Genomic DNA, 23,783 nt, shown 5'->3' with positions numbered 1-23,783 from the left:
CAGTTATGAAAGCAGCCCCAGGCTCGCTTCAATATTCGTGCAACAGTCTCTGATGTGTTGATGCTGAATAAATTCGCAGAAACCGGTGTGCAGAGGATGCATCACATGAATTCCAAACAGCGCCCCGGTGGCGAGCACACAGTGCGCAGACTGACGTCTACACAATCCCCCCCCCCCTCGCTGAGGTGCATTGAAGAGCCACATAACGGTCCCACGTCACGCCCAGGACTGCCCCTGCGCCGCATCTGGCATCATCTCTGCCTGACTGTACTACTTCGGCCGACCCACAGCCGATGGCAGTGCTCCATCAGCGCTGGCCGTGGATGGTACGCGCGCCGTCGTCGTCAGCGGAACAGGTGAGCCACTCAGTTAATGCAGATCATGTGCATGTGGCGCTTCTGAGTCGCTGACTGCATGCAGTCTTCCGTGATGGATGACCTGATCTTGCCATGCACACCCTTCGTATTTCCCTCGCTTGCAAAAAGGTATAACTTCTTTCAGTCCCCTGGTATTTGTTATGATATAGCCCCCCCCCGCATCACGCCTATATTTATGCATTTACTATGCGGCATCTATTATCATAGCGTCCCACATATCATGCTTGTTTTGATATGCATGCGTCTATGTGGTATTTATTATCATGCGTCCTCATAAGCTCTTGCTTTTTCTCAAGATCTTAAATATATATATATATATATATATATATATATATATATATATATATGCATAGATATAGGAACAATAACAACTTGATAGCCAGGACATCAGCCACCATCATTTAAGTAATCCTTCAACGCATCAATACAGTATTGAGTATCGTCATCAGGAAACAAAGACATGAAGGTCCAGTGACGCTTGTTTCAAGGATACATCTATCATGCATCGCTAAGTTACATCACCTATATCGCCCATACCAATAGTATTGGTTAACACAACCAAACACAAGCACACCACTTCTCTGCGCGGAAACAAGGCAGCTTAAAAAAATGCAAAACCACGCGATGAAAAGTCTTTTAAACTCCGTTCGAAAAAGGTTGCCTTATGAATTGCAAAAAATATGCAGACTCCATAATTGCACGGTCTTTAGACCACGGATTTTTTGGTGAATACAAAGGGATTCTAAAATCCTGAGATCGAGAGGATTGCTGCAAAGTCCTAAAATGCAAAATGACAATGTTAAAGGGAGTGTCACAATAATTGGAACGCCTCGGATAAGTGGAGAGTCTGGGTTAGAAAGAATGTTACCGATACGATCAGATCTTCCCAAATGCTGCAGCACCCAGCAGTGCAAGATGCGCAGGATAGAGCCGCATGATGCTCCCCAGGAGGCATTAACATATCTATAGATGACTGCGGAGACAACACATTTGGGAACCCTGTCTTTTCATTTGGAGAAAGATCCAACAATAAAATAATTTATTGGCATGATTCTTGGGGACAGAAGAGTGGAAAATACTTGCAATGCTAGTAAAAAGCCGTGTCACTAAAATAATTATCTGAGCAGATCAAGTTCGGAAAAATTGGGCTATAGCTGGAACTTAAACGGAAAGCTCCGTAAATAGCCGTTTTCTCAACGCACGGCTGAAAAGCGTCACGATTGAATGCAAAATGCTCAATGCAAGACTAGTAAATTATGGCACTGTGCACACAGAGGGCGGTTTCAACTTTCCCTTGTTACTTGCCAATTCACACATCAAGGGAGAGCAAACAGCCAATCTCATCCTCTTCATCCCGCTTCGTTAACTTGATGTTACAATGCTGGACGTTATGGTAGTGGCAAGTTGCTCAATATGAAACCAATGCCGAAGAAACAAAAAGCAGCTGTCATTATATCGCCGACAGAACGCTGGCCGAAAGTCAGGAGAGACGTGAATAGCCAGTACTTTAGTGGAAGCACGTAATTATTTTTGCATGAGTCAGTCCAAGTGGAAATCTAATCCCCATGCCTTTTTTTGTTTACACAGTTTGTCATTGAAAATAAACAGCTTAGAAATCCATCAATTCTATCCTGTACCAGCACAACATATTTCAAAATTGGTTCTCGCGACTCAACCACCTTAAAGCAGTCACTGGTAACGAAACACATTTTGTGAAAGTATGACTGTTCATGACAACTATACCCTCCCTTTGCCAGGCTTGGAAACAACGATGTCGATATCAGAAGATAATTACTTGAGCAGACTGATATCTGCAAGTAAAGAAATTGATGAAAACACCTTGGAAGACTTGAAGTACAAAAATTCCAAATGCACGTACGCTATGCTGTTGCTAAACATACTCAAAACTGAAGTGAACTGGCGGCGGTAAATCGCCAAGTGCACGTATTCATTTTTTTTTTAAACACAGAAAGCATTTGAAAAAAATCTAACTGCTAAACCGGGAGTCTGAAGTTCTGAACTAAAGTCCTCGGCTCGATGACATGAATGGTAAGCAGGACTTAAGAATGGCAAGTGTCATACTACATACATAGGGTTTGAACTTTAGTGTAAGTCGTGGGGGAAGTGATATGAGGAGTAAACGGAGCGTCCGTGAGGCTGGAGGTCAGTGCACAGCTGCAAAATAGGGCCAGAACCACCCCCACCCCCCCAGGCATCTACATGGCAACATTGTGCTAAAATCATAGCCACGCACAACGGACGCCATAAACAATCTACAGTCATCGGAATATTCACCAACGAAACAGGCGGCAAGCTCACCGAGTGCATTGCCGACATAGATACAACACGCAACACACACACACACACACAACTTCTTGGCCTATTCTTAGCCGCGTAACACCCGGTTTGGAGCGTGCGACTGTGGTGATCAAGCCGGGGGAATGAAGCCTGACTGGGAAAGTTCTTTAGCCCCTCGAACCTCGCTAGATGCAAGGCTGCAGCAGTGCGCACAGAACGCATCAACGAGCACAGAATGCATGGGCAGCGGCCTGCGTCGGGTTGCGGTTTATGTTCGGATGTTCGGTTTCCATGTGCGAAGTCAGTTGACTACAGCTCGACGATTGCTGTGTGGCGGGGTGGTGGGTGAATGAAGGTGTGTTGGAAACTGCGGATCATGCCGAGGTGCGAGAAACTCTAACACACTGCGGCATGATGATGACATCAAGTTAAAGCTCCAGCCAGATGTTTGCACACCGGTATTATATCATTTTTATTAGTTTATTCTTAACAATCGACAGCTTGGTTGACCATCCGGAACCTCCATTAAACATTATTTTATCTCGTTTCTTTCAATTCACCGACATAGGGTGAGTGTGAAACGTTCCCCGGGGTTACGGGGTTCGGAGGGGGGGGGGGGGGGGAGCTGCCCTACTCTCTTCTCCTTATCCGCCGCCCCTGGTAGACACTGTGCTGATGGCATGTAAGACACTTAAGTTGGATAGGAAAGCCGCTGGATATCTTAGATGCGTGTTTAATTTCGCGATCAACGATCTACTTTTTTCTGACAATTACAAAAGGAAGCTTCCTGTAAAGCCCGGTTCACACCGCGACACGCCCGCCAGACTGGACAGCCAGCGCAGCACAGACTGCACCTGCGCTGACGGTGTGAACCGGGGTGGGAAATGTGGCGACCGGTGGTGGAAAATTCATCAGTTCGGTTCTCACTCGGTGGGAGCTTGGACTGTTAGGAAATGCAACTTCTCAGCGGTTCGGCGAGACAACGAACCGGGGGAACAGATGCCGGGTAGAATGAAGCTCAGTGCACAAGTTGCAGGTATCCTATTTCGGTTTAAGTACTGACACTTAAGCTTACACAAAATATTCGACAGTCTGTAACTGAAGATAGCGTGGCGCGGATGCAACAATAGTGAATGTAATTAAAGGTTAACTGAATGTTCCGTTCATATAAAAAACTCACGTTGAATTGCGTACTTCATCACTCTGACAGCACGCATTGGCCGTAAACAAACAATTCAGCATATTCCACAAAGGACTGGTAGAACAATTATGAAACGGGTCAGCTTCGAACTCACAATCTTGCGATTACGTAGCCTGCACGTCGCTGATTCAGCTACTAATACCACTGCTATATACTAACTACTATATACTAATACTATACTAACGCATACGCTTTGAAAGTCGGAAATTATCAGCGTGGCGTAAAAAATTGCCTTGAATGAAAAACAAAATAAACACGCTGATCGTGTGCATCGCAAGAGTTTGGTTTCTCCAGACCACAAGAAAGGTCAGTGGATCAACACTAAAAAATTTAACGAAAAAAAACCTGTTTGGTGTCCAGTGCATCGAAATCGCCGAGACAGAATTGTGTTTAAAGCTTTGTAAAAAGCAAGACTAACACGCAAACCCTATGGGCTAGTAGGAGAAGTGCGTTTTAGAGCGGTTGTGCTACCAGCGTACTTCGGCGGGGGCTGGGACAAACGACCTGACACCTTTTTCGGAGGCAGTGCGGCGAAAGTAGCGACCCGAGGGCACGTCCTGGTCCATTCTGGTGTAATGGATGCGTGTCGAGGATGTCGAAATATAGCATTTGAACCTTTCGCTTTGGTGCATGCGATACTTTGCAATCCACGATGGAAAACTGGTTCTCAAACTTAAATCACACTCGGGTGGCCGGTTAGATATCCTTCGCTCGGGTGGGGATCAATTTGACCCGCTGAGATCTCAGGAACTAAGTGAGTTAGAAGCGCCAGATTCACTCACTCGTTTTTTCATTTCGTTTTTTTCGTTTTTTCGTTTCGTTTCGTTCATTCGTTCGTCCACTCTTCGAAACCTCGCGAACGGGGAGGCCGATCGTCGAAACTTTGAGATGCCCATTTTGGCCTGGTTGTCGCGCGCAGCGATACGTACCATTGCATTTTGGTTTGGTTGATATGTACTATTGCATTTTGGTTGGTTTGGTTTAGTGTCATCCGCATCACACTTGCCATGCGAGTGCGATGTGTGGACAGTTTTGTCACGCGCAGGTGTTGTAGTTTTTGACGAAAGCGTGCTCTACCTTTAGCAACCATGTTTCGCTACTGTGCCATCTCAACCAGGTTTCTTACTCGCAGTTGTACACATTAGGAGCATCCTGCACGGTCATCTCTCCACATGGTCTCTCGTAGGATGAAAGATGGACATGCTGCGTGTGCAATATTGGAACGATCGTGATGTAGATATATGCATGTATATATGTATATATATATATATATATATATATATATATATATATATATATATATATATACATATATTTACGCGTGCACACACGCACACACACACACACACACACACACACACACATATATGCGTATATATATATACATATATATATATATATATATATATATTTTGGCCTCAGCCTAGCCTCGCCTCAGCCCGTTCCGCCCGCGTGCAAAATTCCCGGGTCTTTCAACAACAGGCGCCGATTCTCCTCATGACCATCCAGCCTGCCGCTGGCCGGAGACAGCCTCCCTAACTTTCACGGCATAGTTATCCAACGTGGACCTAGATACGCGATGGTAATCACGTCCCGTATCTTGCGCGACACCAATTTACTTATAATAATATAATAAAATAAGCTTGGCAGATGTGCTGTTTACAACGTGTTGTGTACCGCGTACCAGGCACAGAGGCCTTTTTCACCATCCGCTGTGTTGCAAACTTGTTTGATATACCATACTCCCATACACGTTTGCTGTTCCACCACCCGGTGAGGGTCGACTCTTTTGCTTCATCACCGAGGGCCGACCCTTTTTCACCCGAGTGAAACCGCCAAAGCCGACTTTTCACCAGGTGACAGATTCACAGAGGCGTCCTGGCCAAAGCCATGAATAATTTTATAATAATAATGCATTTTAATATATAAATAAACAATGAACAACAATATATAATATAATATATAGTATAGCATATAATATAATAAATCTAAAAAATAAACAATAGTATATTTCACTAATTAATCTCATAGTAATAAAGGTGACCGCAGCCTGGCTGAGAAGCATTACATTACAACTTTACATTCGTGAGGCACTGTAGGAGCCATTGCTCACTCAACTTCCAAACCCTTCGGCCTCCGGCCAGCAGACCTGGCCAAGCTGGGCAGGCGGTGCGAGCAGCCTGTTGGAGTAGCTGACCCCGATATGTGTCAGTGCCACCGAAACATCAGCTTTCTCGTCTGCATTTCGTCATTTGCGCCTGCATGCCCCGCAATTATGTCGGCACATCTGCCCGCGATACATCACCATAACGTATCGCAATTGAGAGCCCATGGTGTTTATCAAGATGACGGTCTCGACCTGGCTAGCCGTCATTTATGGCGTCCAATGACAGAAGGCGCAGGCTCGATCGAGTCAGATCCGGCCCGGTCAGCGGTTCTTCGGGTCCCTGCACCATAAGCAGCTCTGTGAAATGCTGGAGTACTACAAAAAAAGTGTTTGGTCATGACATATAAGTCCTTTCTTGTTGGTTCTGTGCCTTAACGTTGATTTACCTCTGATTTGATGGACTAAATCCATCATCACATTTTTTAGAGCAACAGTTTGCTAACATATTGATCACATCATATCACTAGATCCACTTCGTAGTAAATCTATTGATCTGAATGACCCCATACGCCGCTGTTGAAGAAGACAACATTTTGGCTAAAGTCGCCATTTCAGTGCGATGTCTGCTCCATCAGAAGGCCATCACTAGCCGCATTAATACAACTGACCAGTACACAAAACAAAAGATCATAAGCTACCTTACAAGATCCACTTGCAAGCTATGCGGTCAACACCACATGCCCGCTGTTGCAGATGGCAAGCTTTGAGGTTTTTGTATACATTTTGCCGCACTAACCCATTGGACCACAGCGGCAATAGCGGCAAAGTAATCACCTGCAAAATTCACACACGTCGACCTGCAATCATATGTGTTGCTCCGCTGCAATCGAGGACTTAACGGCGCCGAAAAAGATAGTAATTATCATTCATTTCGCACGCCCAAGTGACCGCACACCCATGTACAAATACAGGTGCAGGTAACTAACCTTATGGGCGCATAACCTTATGGGCGACCACCGGGCGTATGACCCCCCGGCTGTCCTGCTGTCCTGTCCTGTCCTGCACTTGGACAATATGCGGATGGGAAGATGGCGGTGCGCCAATGTCACCAGCGTAGCTCAACTAGAGGTCAAGTAACCACTAAGGGTGTCAGTCCCAGGATTCCTGTACCGAAATTACTCCAAATCCCGGGGCTTTTATGTTGTTTATGTCTTGATATGGCTGTTTTTGATACCAAAAACGTACTAGTTCGTTGCATTTGTGTTTGCAAGAGAGCTGTATCTTGTTTTTTTTAAATTACTGATCAACATCAAAAGCATTCAGTGCAACACTCGTCACGGAGTGTGGGTCAGCAGAGAACAGGAAAGACAGCTTGAAAGTTGCTTAAACACGGCAGACGTGCAAAAGTACAGCAGCGTTTGTTGTGTAAGCCCTGACTCCACCATATGATCGTGAAACTCCGGGTCAGCGACATGCTTTTGCAGCGGAAACGAAGCCTTACTGATTTGTACTGCACACTTCGTTGGCCATGCTTTTTGACCTCATCTGACTTTCAGTTTGGCCGGCGCTAATGGCTGGAGGCCATCTCAGCCGGGGGTAAATAGCGAGCGACTCAAGGGGGCTGTTTCCGATTTGTATGGGATTTTGAATTGAGACACCCATTTCATGATGAAGTTGGGGATGATGATAATGTGGGCTTTGGGGCGCACCGAATTTAATGGTTGATGATAAACACGCGCTCGGGTGGGGGTCAAATGGACCCCCGCAAAGGTTTTTGCGGAATGGTTTCCGAACGGCGCGGCGCAGCTACGCCAAATTTTGCTTGGCGGTTGAAAATTAAATAGCAGATCGCCTGACATCAAAGACTTAGATGTATCTGTTAAGGTTACTGACATATGGCATGTCAAAGTTAGACCATGGTTTAAGCAAAGGCACGTTTTGGAGAGTCGTTCAATCCGATCAAACAACGGAATGTTAGACGAAGCCAGACATCTCTGAGATACTTTCTTAGGCAACACAATAGTTGAATAAACAAATAGATGTGACATAGGGGCAGACATGAAGGTCACACCAAGGTCAAAACCAACCTGTCTTATTACTGTCGGGCTTGCTGTATGAGCTGGTTTCCATTGCTCATTTCGAATATATTGATAGCAGAAACCGTATTATATACCTTCCATGGACTTCTTATAGGTCAGAATAGGTTACTGACCTAAAAAGACCCGGGTCAACATTTTGTTTTTAGGAACATACTCCCTAGCGCAATCTTTGCCGCTTATCCAAATGCAAAACTCAAAACAGTCTTGCATCATCTTGGTCATCGTGACCTCTAAAAGGTCAAACAAGGTCACTGACCTTAAACGGGCGTGATAAATTTTGCTTAGGACAGTTGCCTAGGTTCTAGTGGCCCTTTGGAGACCAATCTGGAACTTTACCTTGTTTGAACCTTATATGAACTAAAGGTCATAGCCCAGGAACCTCAAACTTTGAACTAAGTGAATTCACGTACAGGTCAACACACCCTGTACATTTAGTGTCTCTAGCTCTCTTTGTTCCCAAGATCTGAGGGGGTCAAAATGACCCCCCACCCGAGCGAAGGGTATTCAACCGGCCACCCGGGCGCGTGTTAAGTTGTGCGGTTCACAGCCATGTTCTTTTTAAAACTGCACATCCTATTGCTTCTGAGCTTGTTGCACGCGAACTTGTACAACCTATTACGCGCCGCCCGTAGGTAGGTCACCCTGACGTGTATGACGTCATGGAGGCGCCGTGTGAGCAAGGACCTCATTGGCTGTGTGGTGCTCCCAGCCAAGAAAGCATGGTCACGGAAACACTCGTGTTAACGGTGATGCAGTTCAAAGTGTCCCAACAATGAAAGGCAATAGCCCATTCACGGCCGGTGCGTGCGTGCGTGCGTGCGTGCCTGTAGCATACTCCGAATTAACGGGATGTTGTAAGGATTCAGTGCAGAGCAATAGCGAAGATTATGGGATAGGCGTTTCGATCACGAACTGCGCTTCGCCTTAACTAGTACAGAGACTTAAGGAACCATTAAATATGACGGGCATGAGGCTGAAAACTAAACCACATTTATAATAGTGTCGTAACCGAAAATGCAGCCATGAGTGAGTAACATGTCATTGCTGAACATATGCAAAATGTGGGTTGGCGGAGGCGGGCGCTTGCTGTTGGGGGGCGGTGTTGGTTGGCAGAGGCGGGCGCCCGCGGTCGGGAGGTGGTGTTGGCCAGCAGAGGCAGACGCATGAGGTCGGGAGGCTGTGTTGGTTGGCGGAGGTGGGTGCGCGGGGCCAGGGTCGGGGGTCGGTGTTGGTTGGCGCAGGCAGGCGCGCGGGGCTAGGTTCGGAGGTCGTCGTTGAGGCGGACGCGTGAGGTCGGGAGGCGGTGTTGGTCGGCGGAGGCGGGCACGCGGGGCCAGGGTCGGAGTTCGGTGTTGGTCGGCGGAAAAGGGCGCGCGGGGTCGGGGGTCGTGTTTAGGTGGACACGCGGGGCCAGGATCGGGGATCGGTGTTAGTCGGCGGAGGCGGGCGCGCGGGGTCAGCGTAGGGGTCGGTGTTGGTCGGCGGAGGCGGGCGCGCGGGGCCAGAGTCGGGGTTCGGTGTTGATCCGCAGAGTCGGGCGGCTGTGCGGCGTGCGTTCCGGCAGGTGAATAAAGGCACAGTTCCTCAGGTAGGGCGCGGTCAGAAAGAACGTGCTGAAGATCAGTGACAGAAGGTTTCTTTTTCATGTGACGTAGGTCATCCGACACATTGCGATCGTTCCAGTTTCCATCTTGAAAGTCATGCCTGCGACTTCTCAGAACATGTTTAAAGGCATGATACTTGTCATCAAGGTATTAGGACACCGCACAAATTCCATGCAACTGATAACGCAGGCATTTGCTAGGGTCTTTGGCTGCAAATGGACTGAATCGAAGTGATAGGGTTTTAATTGCTGAACAAAAAGATTTGTGAGTCCTTGTGATAACAGCGTTATTGCACATGCGATTATCACATGTAAACGTTTCATCAGTCCAAGCTATGAAGAAGACCCTGCTAACATTTATAAAGATAAGCGCAACTTTGGGAATCAAAGCAGATTGGTATGCTGTGAAAAGAAATGGCTATCTGTAAAACACGACGTAGAGTGCCGCGCAAATGTTTGAAATTGAAGGAACTTTCCACGTGTTACAAAACCAGCTTCTATAAAGCGGATAGTGGGTGTTTGTCAGAGTTGTTATGCGACAAAGCTTGGCCGCATGTGACATGAATGTATAAGGGTAGCATACTCTTCTGAGTAATGCACTGCAGTGCCGTATTTCAAATGCCTTGCCAGCTCATCTTAACACGCGCTCGGGGGAGGGTGGTCAAACTGACCCCCCGAAGGTTTTCCAGAATGGTTTCCGAATGACGTGGCGTAGCCGCGCAACGATTTGCATAGCTGTGGGCAATTGCATAGAAAATCGCTTGACATAACAAATTTAGGTGTACCTTGTAAGGTCTCTGACCTATGGCAGATCAAAGTCAGGTCATGGTTTCAGCAAAGGAAATTTCTAGGGGATCGTCCAATCTGATACAATACCGGATTGTTTGACGAAGCCATACACCTCTGAGATGCTTTCTCAGGCACCACAAATATTGAATGAGCAAATTACGTTGACCTTGGTCGGGTACGAAGGTCAGACCAAGGTCAAAACCAACCTGATTTACTACTCTAGGGCTTGATGTATTCGACAGTTTGTGGTACTCATAGTAAATTTAATGACAGCAGGAACCGCACTATACATCTTCCATTGACTTCTTGGAGGTCAGAACAAGTCATTGACCTAGTATGACCCGAGCCGACGTTTTGTTTTGGGAGCATACTGCCTAGCGTAATCTGTGTTGCTTATTCAAATGTAAAACTCAGAGCTGTATTGTATGATTTCGGTCAACGCGACCTTCAGTTGGTCAAACAAGGTCACTGACCTCAAATGGGATTGTCACCTTTTGCTTAGAAACAGTTGCCTAGGTTCTGGGGGCACTTTGGAGACCAACCTGGAATTTGACCTTGTTTTACCTTATTTGACCTGAAGATCACAAGTTACGAAGCTCAAACTTTAACCGAAGTGATTTCACGTATAGGTCAAGACACCCTGTAAATTTTGTGTCTCTAGCTTTTTTAGTTCCCGAGATCTCAGGGGGTCAATTTGACCCCCACCCGAGAGAAGGGTATCTAGCCGGCCACCCGGGCTCGTGTTGACACGCGCTCGGGTGGGGGTCAAGTTGACCCCCGAAGGTTTTTCCAGAATGGTTTCCAAACGGCGCGGCGCAGCCACGCCCAATTTTGCATCGCTGTAGACAATTGAATAGCAGGTCGTTTGGCGTAAAAAATTATATGTACCTTGTAAGGTAGCTGACCTATGGCAGGTCAAAGTCAAGCCATGGTTTCAGCGGTCAATTTCTAGGGAATCATTTCATATTATTCAAGAACGGAGTGTTAGACGAAGCCGTACATCTCTGGAATGCTTCCTGAGGCAACAGTGATAGTTTCTGGTGCTCATTTCGAATTTATTGATAACAGGAACCGTATTATGCATCTTCCATGGACTTCTTTGATATCATATTAGGTCACTTACCTAAAATAGCCCAGGCCAACATATTGTTTTTAGAAACACACTGTCTACCATAATCTTTGTCAGTTTTCCAAACGCAAAACTCAGAGCGCACTTGCATGATTTTGGTCATCATGACCTTCAAAAGGTCAAGCAAGGTCATTGACTGTAACTGGGCATGTGACCTTTTGCTTATAAAAAGTTATCCAGGTTCTGGGGGCGCTTTGGAGAACATTCTAGCAGTTGACCTTATTTGACCTTACTTGACCCGAAGGGCATGATCTAGGAATCTCAAACTTTGACTTAAGTGAGTACCCGTACAGGTAAATACACCCTGTGACTTTGGTGTCTCTAGCTCTCTTAGTTCTCGGGATCTCAGGGGTGGGAGGGGATAAAATTGCCACCCCCCCTCCCCCACCTGAGCGAAGGGTATTTAGCCGGCCACCCGGGCGCGTGTTAATGCGAGGGACAGAGCAGCTGATAAACGTTCTCCAATGTTGTAAACACTGTTTTTTCACGTTGGTGGGAATGACACAGCGCTAAATATAGTCAGGTTCGACATAGGTTTCTGGCTGCTATAAGTGATCATGTTGATGAGATACATGTGAATAAAGAACCAGATGTGATAGTTAACACGCGCCAGGGTGGCAGGCTTGGTGGGAAGTCAGTTTAGCTCCCTGAGACCTTAGGAACTAAGGAAGCTAGTGACACCAAAATTACAGGGTGTGTTGACCTGTATCTGAGCTAATTCAGGCCAGACATTGAGATCCCTGGGTCATTTAAGGTCACTGACCTGCTCTGACCTTTGGAAAGTCCATGTAAGACGTAGGGTGCAATTTCTGTTATCAATAAGTTTGCAATGGGCACCAGAAACTATCCCATACAGCAAGCCCTGGAATACTAAAACAGATTGGCTTTGGCCTTGGTCCAGAGTTCAAAACTGACCTTAGGCCGATTGGATTTGCTCTTTCAATTGTTGTGTTCCCTGAGATAGTATCCCAGAGGTGCATGGTCTCGTCTAACACCCAGTTGTTGCATCAGGATGAACGATTGCCAAGATCTCGACTTCGCAAAATCCATGACCTGACTTTAACCTGCCGTAAGTCAGCGACCTTACAAGGTACATATAAATTTTTAATACCAAGCGACTTGGTTTTCAGTTGTCTGCAGCTAGGCAAAATATGGCGCGGCTTTGCCGCGCCGTTCGTAAACCATTCTGGACGAACCTTTGAGGGGGGGGGGAACAAATTGCCCCCACCCGGCCGCGTGTTAAGGCTATTGTCAAAGAAACAGTGAGATGCATCCCTTGTTTCGTTACAAATTCACTCAGCGCTGTCGCCATAAGCCTGTTAAATATACTGCAGGAAGCATTGTGCAGAACATAATGCCCAAATTGGGCAAATATGCCACTTACCTTAACTTGAATGTTTGAATAGATGTAGATTTACTGCTCAGGTGCCATGAAAGTGTTATGCATTGACTGCGTCTTTGCATTACTCAATCATCTAAGATTTGTTAGCTCAGGCCGCATGCACGAACAGCATGTCCACCAACTTCTTCTGCGTTATCCCGTTGCAGATGATCCTGGGCAACTCTGTAACCTAAAGCTTGATTACAACTTGCAGCAAAGAAGTGCAAGACTTTAACATGACGTCTCGAAGGACAGCAAAGGAGCTTTTCTTCTGTACATGTGTATTGTTGCTGCTCATCAGCTGTTTTCAAGTGCTCCGGCCGCAACCGCACATCAGAAAGTTTGGTAAGGACTCAGTTGTTGTAGTTACAAATTCGTTGGCATTAATCTTGTCTTTCAGGATGGGTTGGCAGTCAAGACGACCCATTTATGTGTGTATTCTGAAGAAGCACTCCTGTTTTAAGTGCCAGCCTTTACTGAGGACGGATCTGATTATTGTAAACCGATACGTCTTCCCAAATTTTTTCGCATCGCCATGACAGTGATGCCTTCACTGCGTAGCAATGACATTCGTTTCTGCTTCTACCGGCTCTATTTTCTCCGGGCCGTTGTCCTGAATAGCTATTTTTCATGACGCTGACTGAAAGGCTTGAGCTGGTTTTTGGATACAATTTCACGAAATACCGGAGAGATATCTTAAGAAAAGCTTAGGGGAAGGAGTACATTGTCTTTCCCGATCAGAGCGAGGATTACGAATAGCGCCAAGCTGAGTGCGCAAATGCAAGTTAAAACACTTAATCATAGACAAATGTACACAATCATCCCGAAGACGGTTAAAACACGCACACAAAACGATATTTGGTGTAGTTCACATGAATAGATTGCGAGGCCATCGAACGGTGCAATTACGTTTCTGAGTACAGGTAAGTGTAATTAATTTCAACGTCTAGCCGTCCTCATATTTACAGTTTTTCCGAAACTTTTCGTTTTGAGCTACTTTTCTTTAGATGACAACACGTCTCATTTACTATCCAATAATCATCTTATTAGGTACTCATCCTAGCGCGTCTCGTGATATCAGTTCAGCTTAACTGCGCCAGAGAAAGAACATCAGTAAGCAACATCGAGCATTTTTAGTGACTTTATCACCAGAGTTTTGCAAAACCCATGGCGGGTATACGTTTCGTAGCACATTGACTCTTGATTTAAACAGTCCGACATACCCACGGTTTATTTATGACATCAAACTCACGTGATGCAGTGGTCAGTTTGTTTCAAACTCAAGTGATGCAGTGGTCAGGTGGTTTCAAACTCACGTGACGCAGTGGTCCATCACCAATTTTAAACCCAGATGATGCATTGGTGCATCACCAGTTTCAAACCCCCATGACCCACCGGTCCATCACCAGTTTCAAACCCACATGACGCAGAGGTGCGTCACCAGTTTCGACCCGTGTTTAGGCATTTTGTGGAATGCATTATTTTCCAACCAGTATCCATCATCCGATAACTAGGGGGTCCTAACATCCATCATCAGGTAACTAAGAGGGTCCTAACATCCATCATCAGGTAATTAAGAGGGTCTTGACACCCATCATCAGGTAACTAAGAGGGCCCTAACGGGATGCTAGCAACAACAGAAATGTAAATAAACACTTCTACCCGCTTCTCAGAGGATAACCGTGCAAAATTTTTCATTAGCTTTCAAAACGTTGTCAGAGTTCATTTCGTTCCCAATGATACAGCTTTCATTTTCCATTGTAAGCTAGAAAAGCCTCCAGACAATTAAAAACATGGCTGTAAGGCCTTTGTTGTTGTTGCAGTATCGTTTTTGGCTTAAAGCCAGCCAACATTGCGCTCATTTATGATGACAGATCTTACCCGAAATTGTTAAAAACTATTGTCAAACGTTCGGGGCGTGTCTGGCGCAGACGCGACGAAACAGACTGCCTGTTATTAGCAGATGATTGCTTGAGTCCAGATGAAATCGAAAATGGTACAGATTAGTGCATAATTCAAAGAAAGGCACAATGCAAACAGTACTTTCAAGCTGGAGCTAGATATTATCTTGCTCTTTTAATGAACAGCAGACAGACCACTATACCGGTCAGCTTGGCGCTCGCGCAGAGGGGGGGGGGGGGGGCGCTTCAGTTTGGCGCCCGCGCAGAGGAGGGTGCCGCATCAGTTTGCCTTGGCGCTCGCGCGCAGGGAGGTGCCGCATCAGTTTGGCGCCCGCGCAGAGGAGGGTGCCGCATCAGTTTGGCCCTCGCGCAGAGGGAGATGCCGCATCAGTTTGTCTTGGCGCTCGCGCGGAGGGAGGTGCCGCTTCAGTTTGGCCCTCGCGCGCAGGGAGGTGCCGCATCAGTTTGGCGCTCGCGGAGAGGGGGGCGGCGCATCAGTTTGGCACTCGCGCACAGGGAGGTGCCGCATCCGTTCGCCTGGGGTCCCTGGGCTCGTGGATCGGATGGCCCAGTGGATGAGGGCGATCAGCTGTTGATCCATTGCGTTCATCTGATTTCCTCTATACACATCTTGCCTCATACTAACCCACCTGTCCTATATTGGAAACAGCTTTGGCATATTGAGGTGACCCTCATCTTCTTGGCGAACGACATGGCCAGCTCCTTAAAGAAAGCAAGTGTCGCGCTCGCGTAGCGGCTCGTCGCGAGATCACCGATAATCCTTTTCTGCATATTGATCATTCAGAACAGGGCACACTTTTCGCTATCATGCACTGTGCTTGGTTTGTAGAACTCGCCGCTTAGGTGGCCATCCGCCTGCAGGAAAATGGATCCGAGATGCTACAGTGGCTGATGAGCTGGATCCGAGATGTCCCAGTGGCTGATGAGATGGATCCGAGATGCCTCAGTGGCTGATGAGCCGAGTCCGAGATACCACAGAGGCTCATGAGCCATCCGAGATGCCAAAGTGACTGATAAGGTGGATCTGAGGTGCTACAGCGGCTGATGAGCTGGACCCGAGATGCCACAGTAACTGATGAGCTGAATCCGAGATGCCACAGTCGCTGTCCAAACCTATCTATCTATCCTAACCATCTATCCAAACCATCATCTTGCTCGGCATCCTTCCGTGGGCTTCAACTTTACATAGTTTGGAGTGTCTCCATCATGGCTAGCATAACAACCATCATTGCAAAGCTAATAGCCATATTACTTGACGGCACCAATAGCCGTATTCTTCGTAGAATAGCCAGGAAAATGTGAGATGGATGCATTTATTTCTCCTATTGAATCACCTTCATGCAATGGTATGATGACAATGTATTGCAATCAAATCAAGTCGGTTATTCAATACATCTATCGCTCCATTCTAGTAGCTATTCAACGAGCAATAAGGCTATTGGTAGCCTCACCTATACACATAATGTTCATTGCAAATGCACTTAGCAGCTTACATCATCACTGCATGGCACATCATTTCGTGAATGGGTGACATAAGCCTTTACATATATTTAGCATATGTTTCACATATGGTTTTTAATTTTCTCTTGGTTGGTGTTTGGCTGGGGAGTCATCTCTTTCGTTTTCTGCTTTAGTCCAGCCCCCATGAGTACTCTTTGGATGAGTGGTTAACTGCATGTAAATCTTTGAAAAGGAGATGATGCCATGTCCACACCTTGACACTTATAAACAGTTAAATCACGTTATTTCCGTAAAGAAATCCCCCGTTGGGTATGCATGAATTACACAGTTACAGGACGGCATACGGAGGCATAGGCCATGATGTGACCCAGGTGACCCGTGAGGACTTACCGGGATGCCGGATTGCACACGGTGGTAGCGGGATCTATTCGTGGTGTTCCCACCTTGGGAGAGAACAGGACACAGCCCGCTCTCATCCGACGCGGTGTACGCCGGACCTTATAAGCGCTTGAGGACGGTCTGTTTGGGACGAAAAGAGATACCGCCATCGACGCTCATAGGAAAGGCGACGAGGAATCAGGTCGCCGGACAGGCCGGTCAGGCCGAGTCTCAAGGGCGTGCCGGCCGAGGAGACCGTAAGGCGTAAACACGGGTCACGCTGGGCGTTTGTCGTCTGCCGAGGAGCTCCACCATCCCATCGGGCGCGCTGTCTACCTCCAGGCCCCTGAGGGACGCGCCGTGGGACGATGCCTTGCACAGCTCGCTCCGGCAGGCGGGATGCGAGGCCGCATGAGCGCCGGACGTGACGTCCCTGTGCTGGGCGAGGCAGTGCCTGAGGCGCGAGCGCGGCAGCGGAAAGCTGCAAGCGGCGGACGTGGCCGAGTGAATGATTGGCCGCCCACCGTGGACGGAGCGCGGGAAGCGTCGTCCGAACAAGGAGCTGTCACCCTGAGGGTCAGGCGGGGGAACGAGTCGTCATCCAGCTTCGGGCACCCGATGTCGGCCCAGCAGCCGCGTCGGAGCCGAACTGAGAAATTAGCATGATATATTTTAAACAGAGCTTAAGTATGGCTTTATGGAATGTTTGAAACGTGCTACAGGAACATAAGTTAGCTTAACTAGGACTTACACAGACGAGTTAATTACAATGTCAAGGCGGCGGACTAAATGGGGGAGGGGGGGGGGGGATCCGTGTGCGAGCCAGGAATGAGTGGGATGACGTGGGCGCCACCAGAGTATGTGCATTCTTGGAGTGAGTGTGGTGGGGCGCTGAATGCATGGAGTCCGTGTGGATGAGTTAAGGCCGAGGGAGGTTCCCAGGGTTGTTATCCAGCGGGCACTTGCCTATGTGATCGGCCAGTTGCGTGGGATCCTTGCCAGTTGGGCGTATTATCAGCGCACCCGGCTCCGTTTTTGCCCCGTTTGAATACTACCATAAGCTAAAAAGGTGGAGGTGGTGTACCACGGTTAATGGTGCACAGCCATGTGCTTGAAGAGAGCCGTTGATGGTGCCTGGCCGGGCGTACCATCTCACCAATGCCCCAGTCACCCGCTTTTTCCTAGCTCTGCGGCCCACATGAGTGTGTGTTGATAACGGGTGTACCGGAGTCATAGGGTGTCGAGTCGTACAGTAACATCTTCTGGCTCGTATGCTGACCAATGAGCTTGTCATCACAAATTCTCTCTTTGTTTAGGCGTGACGGCAGCAGCCGGCGGCGCACAACCATCCAGCGGCAGCCCGGTAGCAGCGCAGCATGCGAACACCACCGCAGAACCCCCCTCCCTCCCCACAACAACGTCCACGTAGCAACACGTAGCAACACGTAGCAACACGTAGCAAAGGCCCGCGAAAAATTGTTGCAACATAGATGCATTCACTCCATCGGTTCCGGTTGACTTGGATGGCTTCATAGATCCTGCTGTTAGGCATAAATCATAGTAAATTACCGGGTCCACTCGCATGGCGCATCCAGGCACACGAGGGAGCCTGAAAGGCACGTCCCGTCACTGCGGTGGCACGCTAGCGCCTATGTTATGTCCTACACTTACGAAATAAAGAGTCGCTGGCATCAGCTGTGATGTATGATGCGGTGGCTCGTCCTTTCGTCTTGGTTCCGATGATAGACCGCAGTAACTGCCACGTACGGCTGGGGCCAGCTTCGTTGAGCTTACGCTGAAGGCGTTCACGGCTGTCCGACGTATCGCAGCGCGGCTGCCTCGATTCAGCTAACGGTAGAGGGCCCGCTCAGTCGGCCCGGCCGCCATCGCTGCACGCCGGCCGGCTAGCAGCTGGCGGGTTTTCCCGGACAGCGGCAAGATGCCGGGCGCAGACCGCGGCTCACGGGAGCCACCCCGTCCAGAAGAGAGATGAAAATTGGTGGGAATGCGTCCGATTTCTCTGTCCGGTTGCCAACAGCAAGAACAGGGGTCCAGTCCGTGCTAGCAGGCGTCTCGTTAAAGCTGTTGACGTCTTCTCGGTTGAGACAGCGTGACTGGTCGGCTCCGCAGCGCTGGGATGACGGACCGCTCTGTTGCAGCAGCGCACGATAAAAATCATGCCGCCCGCCGTAATGGCGCCGCGTCACACCGCTCCTCGCCGCGAGCTGCTGTCTGCTGGTGATGATCAAGTCAAGCAGAGTGGCGGCTGGTCAGTAGGTCGTGATGGCAGCATTGCAGACCTGTGGGCCTTACGTCGGAGCCAGCTGACGAAGCCCATCACGGGAACAGCCTGCCGTGGTCACGGATAGTCTCCTCAGCACACAGACGTTCAAGTCTCTGGCGGTTATCAGTGTTGTATCTAGGTACGTTGCGAACATGTGCTGCAGCTGCCGCTCGAGGTCATCGAAGTCGGCTGTCAGTTGCTGACTGGTGTTGGTAGGATGCCGGTAGGTAGACGCGACCACTAGACGTTTGTGTTAGTCTGTTCGGACGAGGCACCACACTGCCTCCAGGTTCGATGCAGCGTTGGTCACCGTTGAGGGCGTCGGCAACGTTTCTGTTTCCACGTCATAGCGTCCCGTGCCAGGATCGCCACGCCACCATGACCCCTTGTCAGCTTGCTGACCTTAGAGTGATCCGCTCTGTGCATGTTGTATCCGTCTGTTCCAGTACACGAGCTGGGACGCTTGTGGTGAGCGATATGTCAGTCATGGCTAACAACTTTGGTACACATCGGATAGATGCTTACATAGATAAGCTATTTTTGGCTTGATTGACTGTACGTTTAATTGTCCATCAGCAGATCCTAAGAGTTGACATCACCGTGCCGGCTCCACCTGACACCACCCCTGCGGCCGCGGTAGTTTGACCTCCGGCGCTGGCGCGTCCCAGGGTGAGCTCACCTGGGTTGGCCGGGTGCGGCGTCAGGGTCAGCAGACAGGTAGATGGATCGATTACCGTTGTCTGACCGGACCACCGCTCCGATCACACTAATGCCATTGAGGAATGGAATCCAAGCGCACCAGCTGTCGCCACGGTGACCCTTGACCTAATGACACAGCGGAGGGCATTCGGTGTCGCGAGGGGAGATCGCCGGCTTTCCGCGAACCGGTCCGGAGGGTGGAGTTGGCGACCAGGCGTGACTGCCGGGCCGATAATGCGGAGAGGCTGCGTGAGTGTGGGAGCAGTTCTCTATACCGCATTATTCGCCCACTGCTAGCGGGGGAAAAGAGCAGTGCTTCGCAACCTCCCAGCCGCAACTCCGGAAGAGATGAAGGATTATTTTGTCAATACTGACCCCCGTGTTGCAGCCAACTTGGCAGGTCTCAACCACCTGAGGCCCCATGTCGCCCGCCCAGGGTGGGCGCTTGCGGTACCCAGGTGACTGGCACGACCTTTGGCGGGCTGCACGAGGCCATGTTCTGCATGAAGCGGTCCGGGGCGTATGGATCTGATAGCGTTCGTGTTCGTGTCCTACTCCTCTGTTTTGACGTCATTGACCCTATCCCTCTCCATAATATCAACACCTGCATCCCCTTCTGCTATTTTTACGATTCCTAGACGCACTCCCTGGCTCATCCTATTTTCAAATCCGGCGATCCAGCCCTAGTCTCCAGTCACTGTTCCATCTCTATCGTTCCTCTCAGGGCCAAGATTGTCAGGCGTGCGGTGCGGCGCCAAGTGTTCACCTTCGTGCTCGACAATCATCTTGTCCTCTTCCCAACATGGTTTTCGTCCCCGCCATCCCACTGAGGCTGCTCTGCTCATCGTGACCAACCGAATCTTTTCAACATGGATCGTGGTCATCTTCCACTCCTCTGCCTCTTGGATCTCAGCAAATGGTTCGACGTCATTCCTTATGTTCAACTACTTTCCACGATCCAGCTCCACGACATTGATCCGGCTTGGTTCTTGGTCCATCTCTCTGATCATTCCCCTAATCAGTCTGCATCTCTTCTTCTTTTGGTGACAGAGTGATCTCCAGGCCCCTCCCCACTACCATGGGAGTCTTCCAGGGATCAGCCCTTGGTCCTCTCTTATTCACAATCTTCGCCAACGACCTCGGCCTGCACGCGCCGGATGCTCATGTGGCCCAGTACGCTGCCGACACCCAAATCCCCACATCCGATGCTAAAAGCAGCATCTCTTCCCTCATCCAACGCATGGAAATCACCCTGTCCTCCCTAACATCGCGGTCCCATGTCCACGGTCTCAAGCCCACCGGATCCAAAACCGAATTCCTTCTCATTGGCACACCCGCGAACTTTCCCCTGTTAGCGTACGGGTCGGTGGGAGACCGTTCGGGAGAGCCCGACCGTAAAAACCTTATACTATCTATCTGACCGCCTGGGGTACTATCTGACCGCCATCTCAGCTGCGACGCACACGTCAGTGGTGTCGTAAAAAACGTATCGGCTTTCTGATCTGTCGCCACCTCCTGGAGCATTTGCTCTCGCAACGAGTGCTGCTGACCCATAGTGCAGGGTCTAGTCGTCTCGCGCGCGACACACTGCATTTCGGTTATGACCTGGGATCAGCTGCTATCAAGGCCAGATTGTCTAAAGTAGTTCACGTCGCTACCAGGGCAATTACTGGTCTACGAAAGTAAGACAACCGGTCTCCCACACGGGATGACCTGCACTTTCCCAGCCCTCGCCGAATGCGTGACGTACAAACTGTTATCGCTGCGCGCAAAGCTTGTGAGCGAGGTGACTCTGGGGATCTTGCCTGTTTACTTCAAACATACCCTGACGCGCGGACCAGCGACCGAACTACCCACACGGACTACAACCTGCGCTCCTCCCCCCCCCCCCCCCCCCGGCAGCGTGCACGACGGCACGGCAACGGCCTTTTGCATACCGGGCGGTCATTAATGAGTTGCCTGTGGATGCTCAACGACCGAATTCAACAAGTTTCAAGCACGCTGCCAGGCCCTTTTCTGTGCGATAGGGTTGTCTCATGCTGTTTATGCGTGCATGCGGTTAGGTATTTTTTTCCTTCTCACTTTACGTTGTTTCTTTGACGTGCTGTTTTCTCTCTCAGACTAATGACCCGCAAAAGCCACTCACGTATGTGTAGTGTCAGCTGATGTCAAATACAAATACAAATACAAATAAACATACATCGATTATATGGACTGCGAGTGACGCCATAAAGTGGCACGGTTCGTTTCCCGGTCAACCATACTGGGAAGGCGAGCGAATCGTGGCGAACCCCCTAGTCACTTTCTCCATAGTAACGGTTTCACCGTCACAGAGCTGCCTCCGGATTCCTCGGGTCCCAAGCGCCTTTTGAATCAAAGCCAACGCAGGACACACCGGTCCCGTCGGGGCTGGCGCGTGGCGGCCTGAAATTCGGTCGCGTCTAGTTTGAGTTTCTTTGTGGAGCCGGCAGCGCAGGCAGCCGCGGCGTGGTCGGCCTTCGTTGCATGTCTGGTTTAATATGGTGGCCGTCTGTCTGGTCTAATATGGTGATATGATCAGTGGACACGGCATCCAATGTCCCATTTATCCACGGCCCAGCCCACAGCTTAGGTCTTTCCGGATGAGCGTATGAAAAATGGATGATTTTCTCGTTATTGCGACTTATAGCGGCCTTATTTGTGGACATGCATTATCGACGCTCGATAGAACGCCGTAATCTAGCAGCTTTGATTCCTTTGATTAACTCAGATCCTCTTAGATCGATGCCAGGACACCCAGCTCCACGCGGTTTACCGGAGCCTCCATTGCGCGTGATGTTTTCTTGCCAAAGGTGACGCATATTTCGTCCCTGGGGTTTTACAACGCAGACAGCTACTGAGGCTGTGTGGTGTCGCCTGCCTGAAGCCCTGGCAAGGAGGGCGCACACCACAGGGACGTACGACGTTGTACGACATTGTACTCTGATGTGATCCCGTTGAGAGAAATCGGTGCCAGCATATGCATTCGCTTAAGCTGGCAGGCGTATCTGATCATGAAGCGGTTTTGTAGGGCTGAAGGCGGATGCTGACGCCGAATATCTCGTGTACTCGGCTCCGCGTTTCAGCGCAAAAGGCGTGCTCCAACCTCTAGGAGAGTACACTTTTTGTTGATAAACATTAAAATGATATTTATTTATATATTTATATTGTATGATATTAGACTATAAAAATAATAATCGTATGATAAATGTTATAAGAAACCCATACCCATATTCAGCCTATAATTAAAGCCTGCATTTTTTCATCTTGTATTTGTGGCGCGTTGCGGATCACCACAATCCCCATCTACGGCCGCCCCGATCCTCCCGCACGCCCCGCTCCGAGCTGACCTCGCCGCCCGGTCACATGACCCACCGCCGCCGGCTACGGGCGGACGCCTGCTGACCCAGGGTCAGGCGGCGGCCGACCGCGGCAGGCTCGTACCAGATGCACCTCCAGCCTCACATACACATATCACACACAGATTCGAACCACACATGGCGTGGTCTCGTTTGACAACTGCTAAAGGCAAGTGAAACAATGGACACATCATCGGCCAGCTGTTTGGAATCCTGCAGACATTTAGGGTGTCCATCATGAGTGCAGTGAGGCAGGTGTGCGAGAGTCGACAGACCGTGGTGAACTCGCCACCGGTGCTCGTGAGGGCCCTGACTTGTAGTGGGAGCTGAACAGAACTCTCCACCAACTATCCGCGCGCCACGTGGCCAGGCATCCGCCAGCTAATGGCCTGTGGAGGAGGTCACGACTAGCGTCCTAGTTGGCGCTGGGGTTTTCTACGTACTCCATGACCCAGCAACAGAACAGGCTTTGCACGTGATAGCGGCGTCAAAGCAAGGTCAGGCAAGCCTAACCACCCGCCAAACCTGTGTTCCTGAACAGATGAAGTCAACGTCATGCTGCTAAACGCTATAACAGTTATCCGAAGTCACGTAAGTTGTTCAGTGCATTAGCGAGGAACATTATTCACCTAGATAAGACAGTAGCAATCACCTTATTTCAGGAGAGCAACCAGGAGA

The 23,783-nt window shown here is 49.2% G+C and overlaps 1 protein-coding gene across 1 annotated transcript in view; it reads left to right on the top strand.

Moving 5' to 3' along the window:
* Positions 1-284: 284 nt before the first annotated feature.
* The window catches only part of LOC119104349 (carbohydrate sulfotransferase 3), a 39,550-nt gene continuing 16,051 nt past the window's right edge, over positions 285-23,783 (top strand). Inside the window, exons 1-2 of the mRNA XM_037228044.1 lie at positions 285-356; positions 13,152-13,329. Of these exons, the coding sequence (XP_037083939.1) occupies positions 13,221-13,329 (109 nt within the window). The 5' untranslated portion in view covers positions 285-356; positions 13,152-13,220. The remainder of the gene's footprint in view (positions 357-13,151; positions 13,330-23,783) is intronic.

This window comes from Pollicipes pollicipes, unplaced genomic scaffold (genome assembly GCF_011947565.3).
Source record: "Pollicipes pollicipes isolate AB1234 unplaced genomic scaffold, Ppol_2.1 Scaffold_6052;HRSCAF=7182_pilon_pilon_pilon, whole genome shotgun sequence".
Lineage (NCBI taxonomy): Eukaryota > Metazoa > Arthropoda > Thecostraca > Pollicipedomorpha > Pollicipedidae > Pollicipes > Pollicipes pollicipes.
Note: the sequence above shows the minus strand (reverse complement) of the source record. Positions and strands in the feature narration are given on the sequence as shown.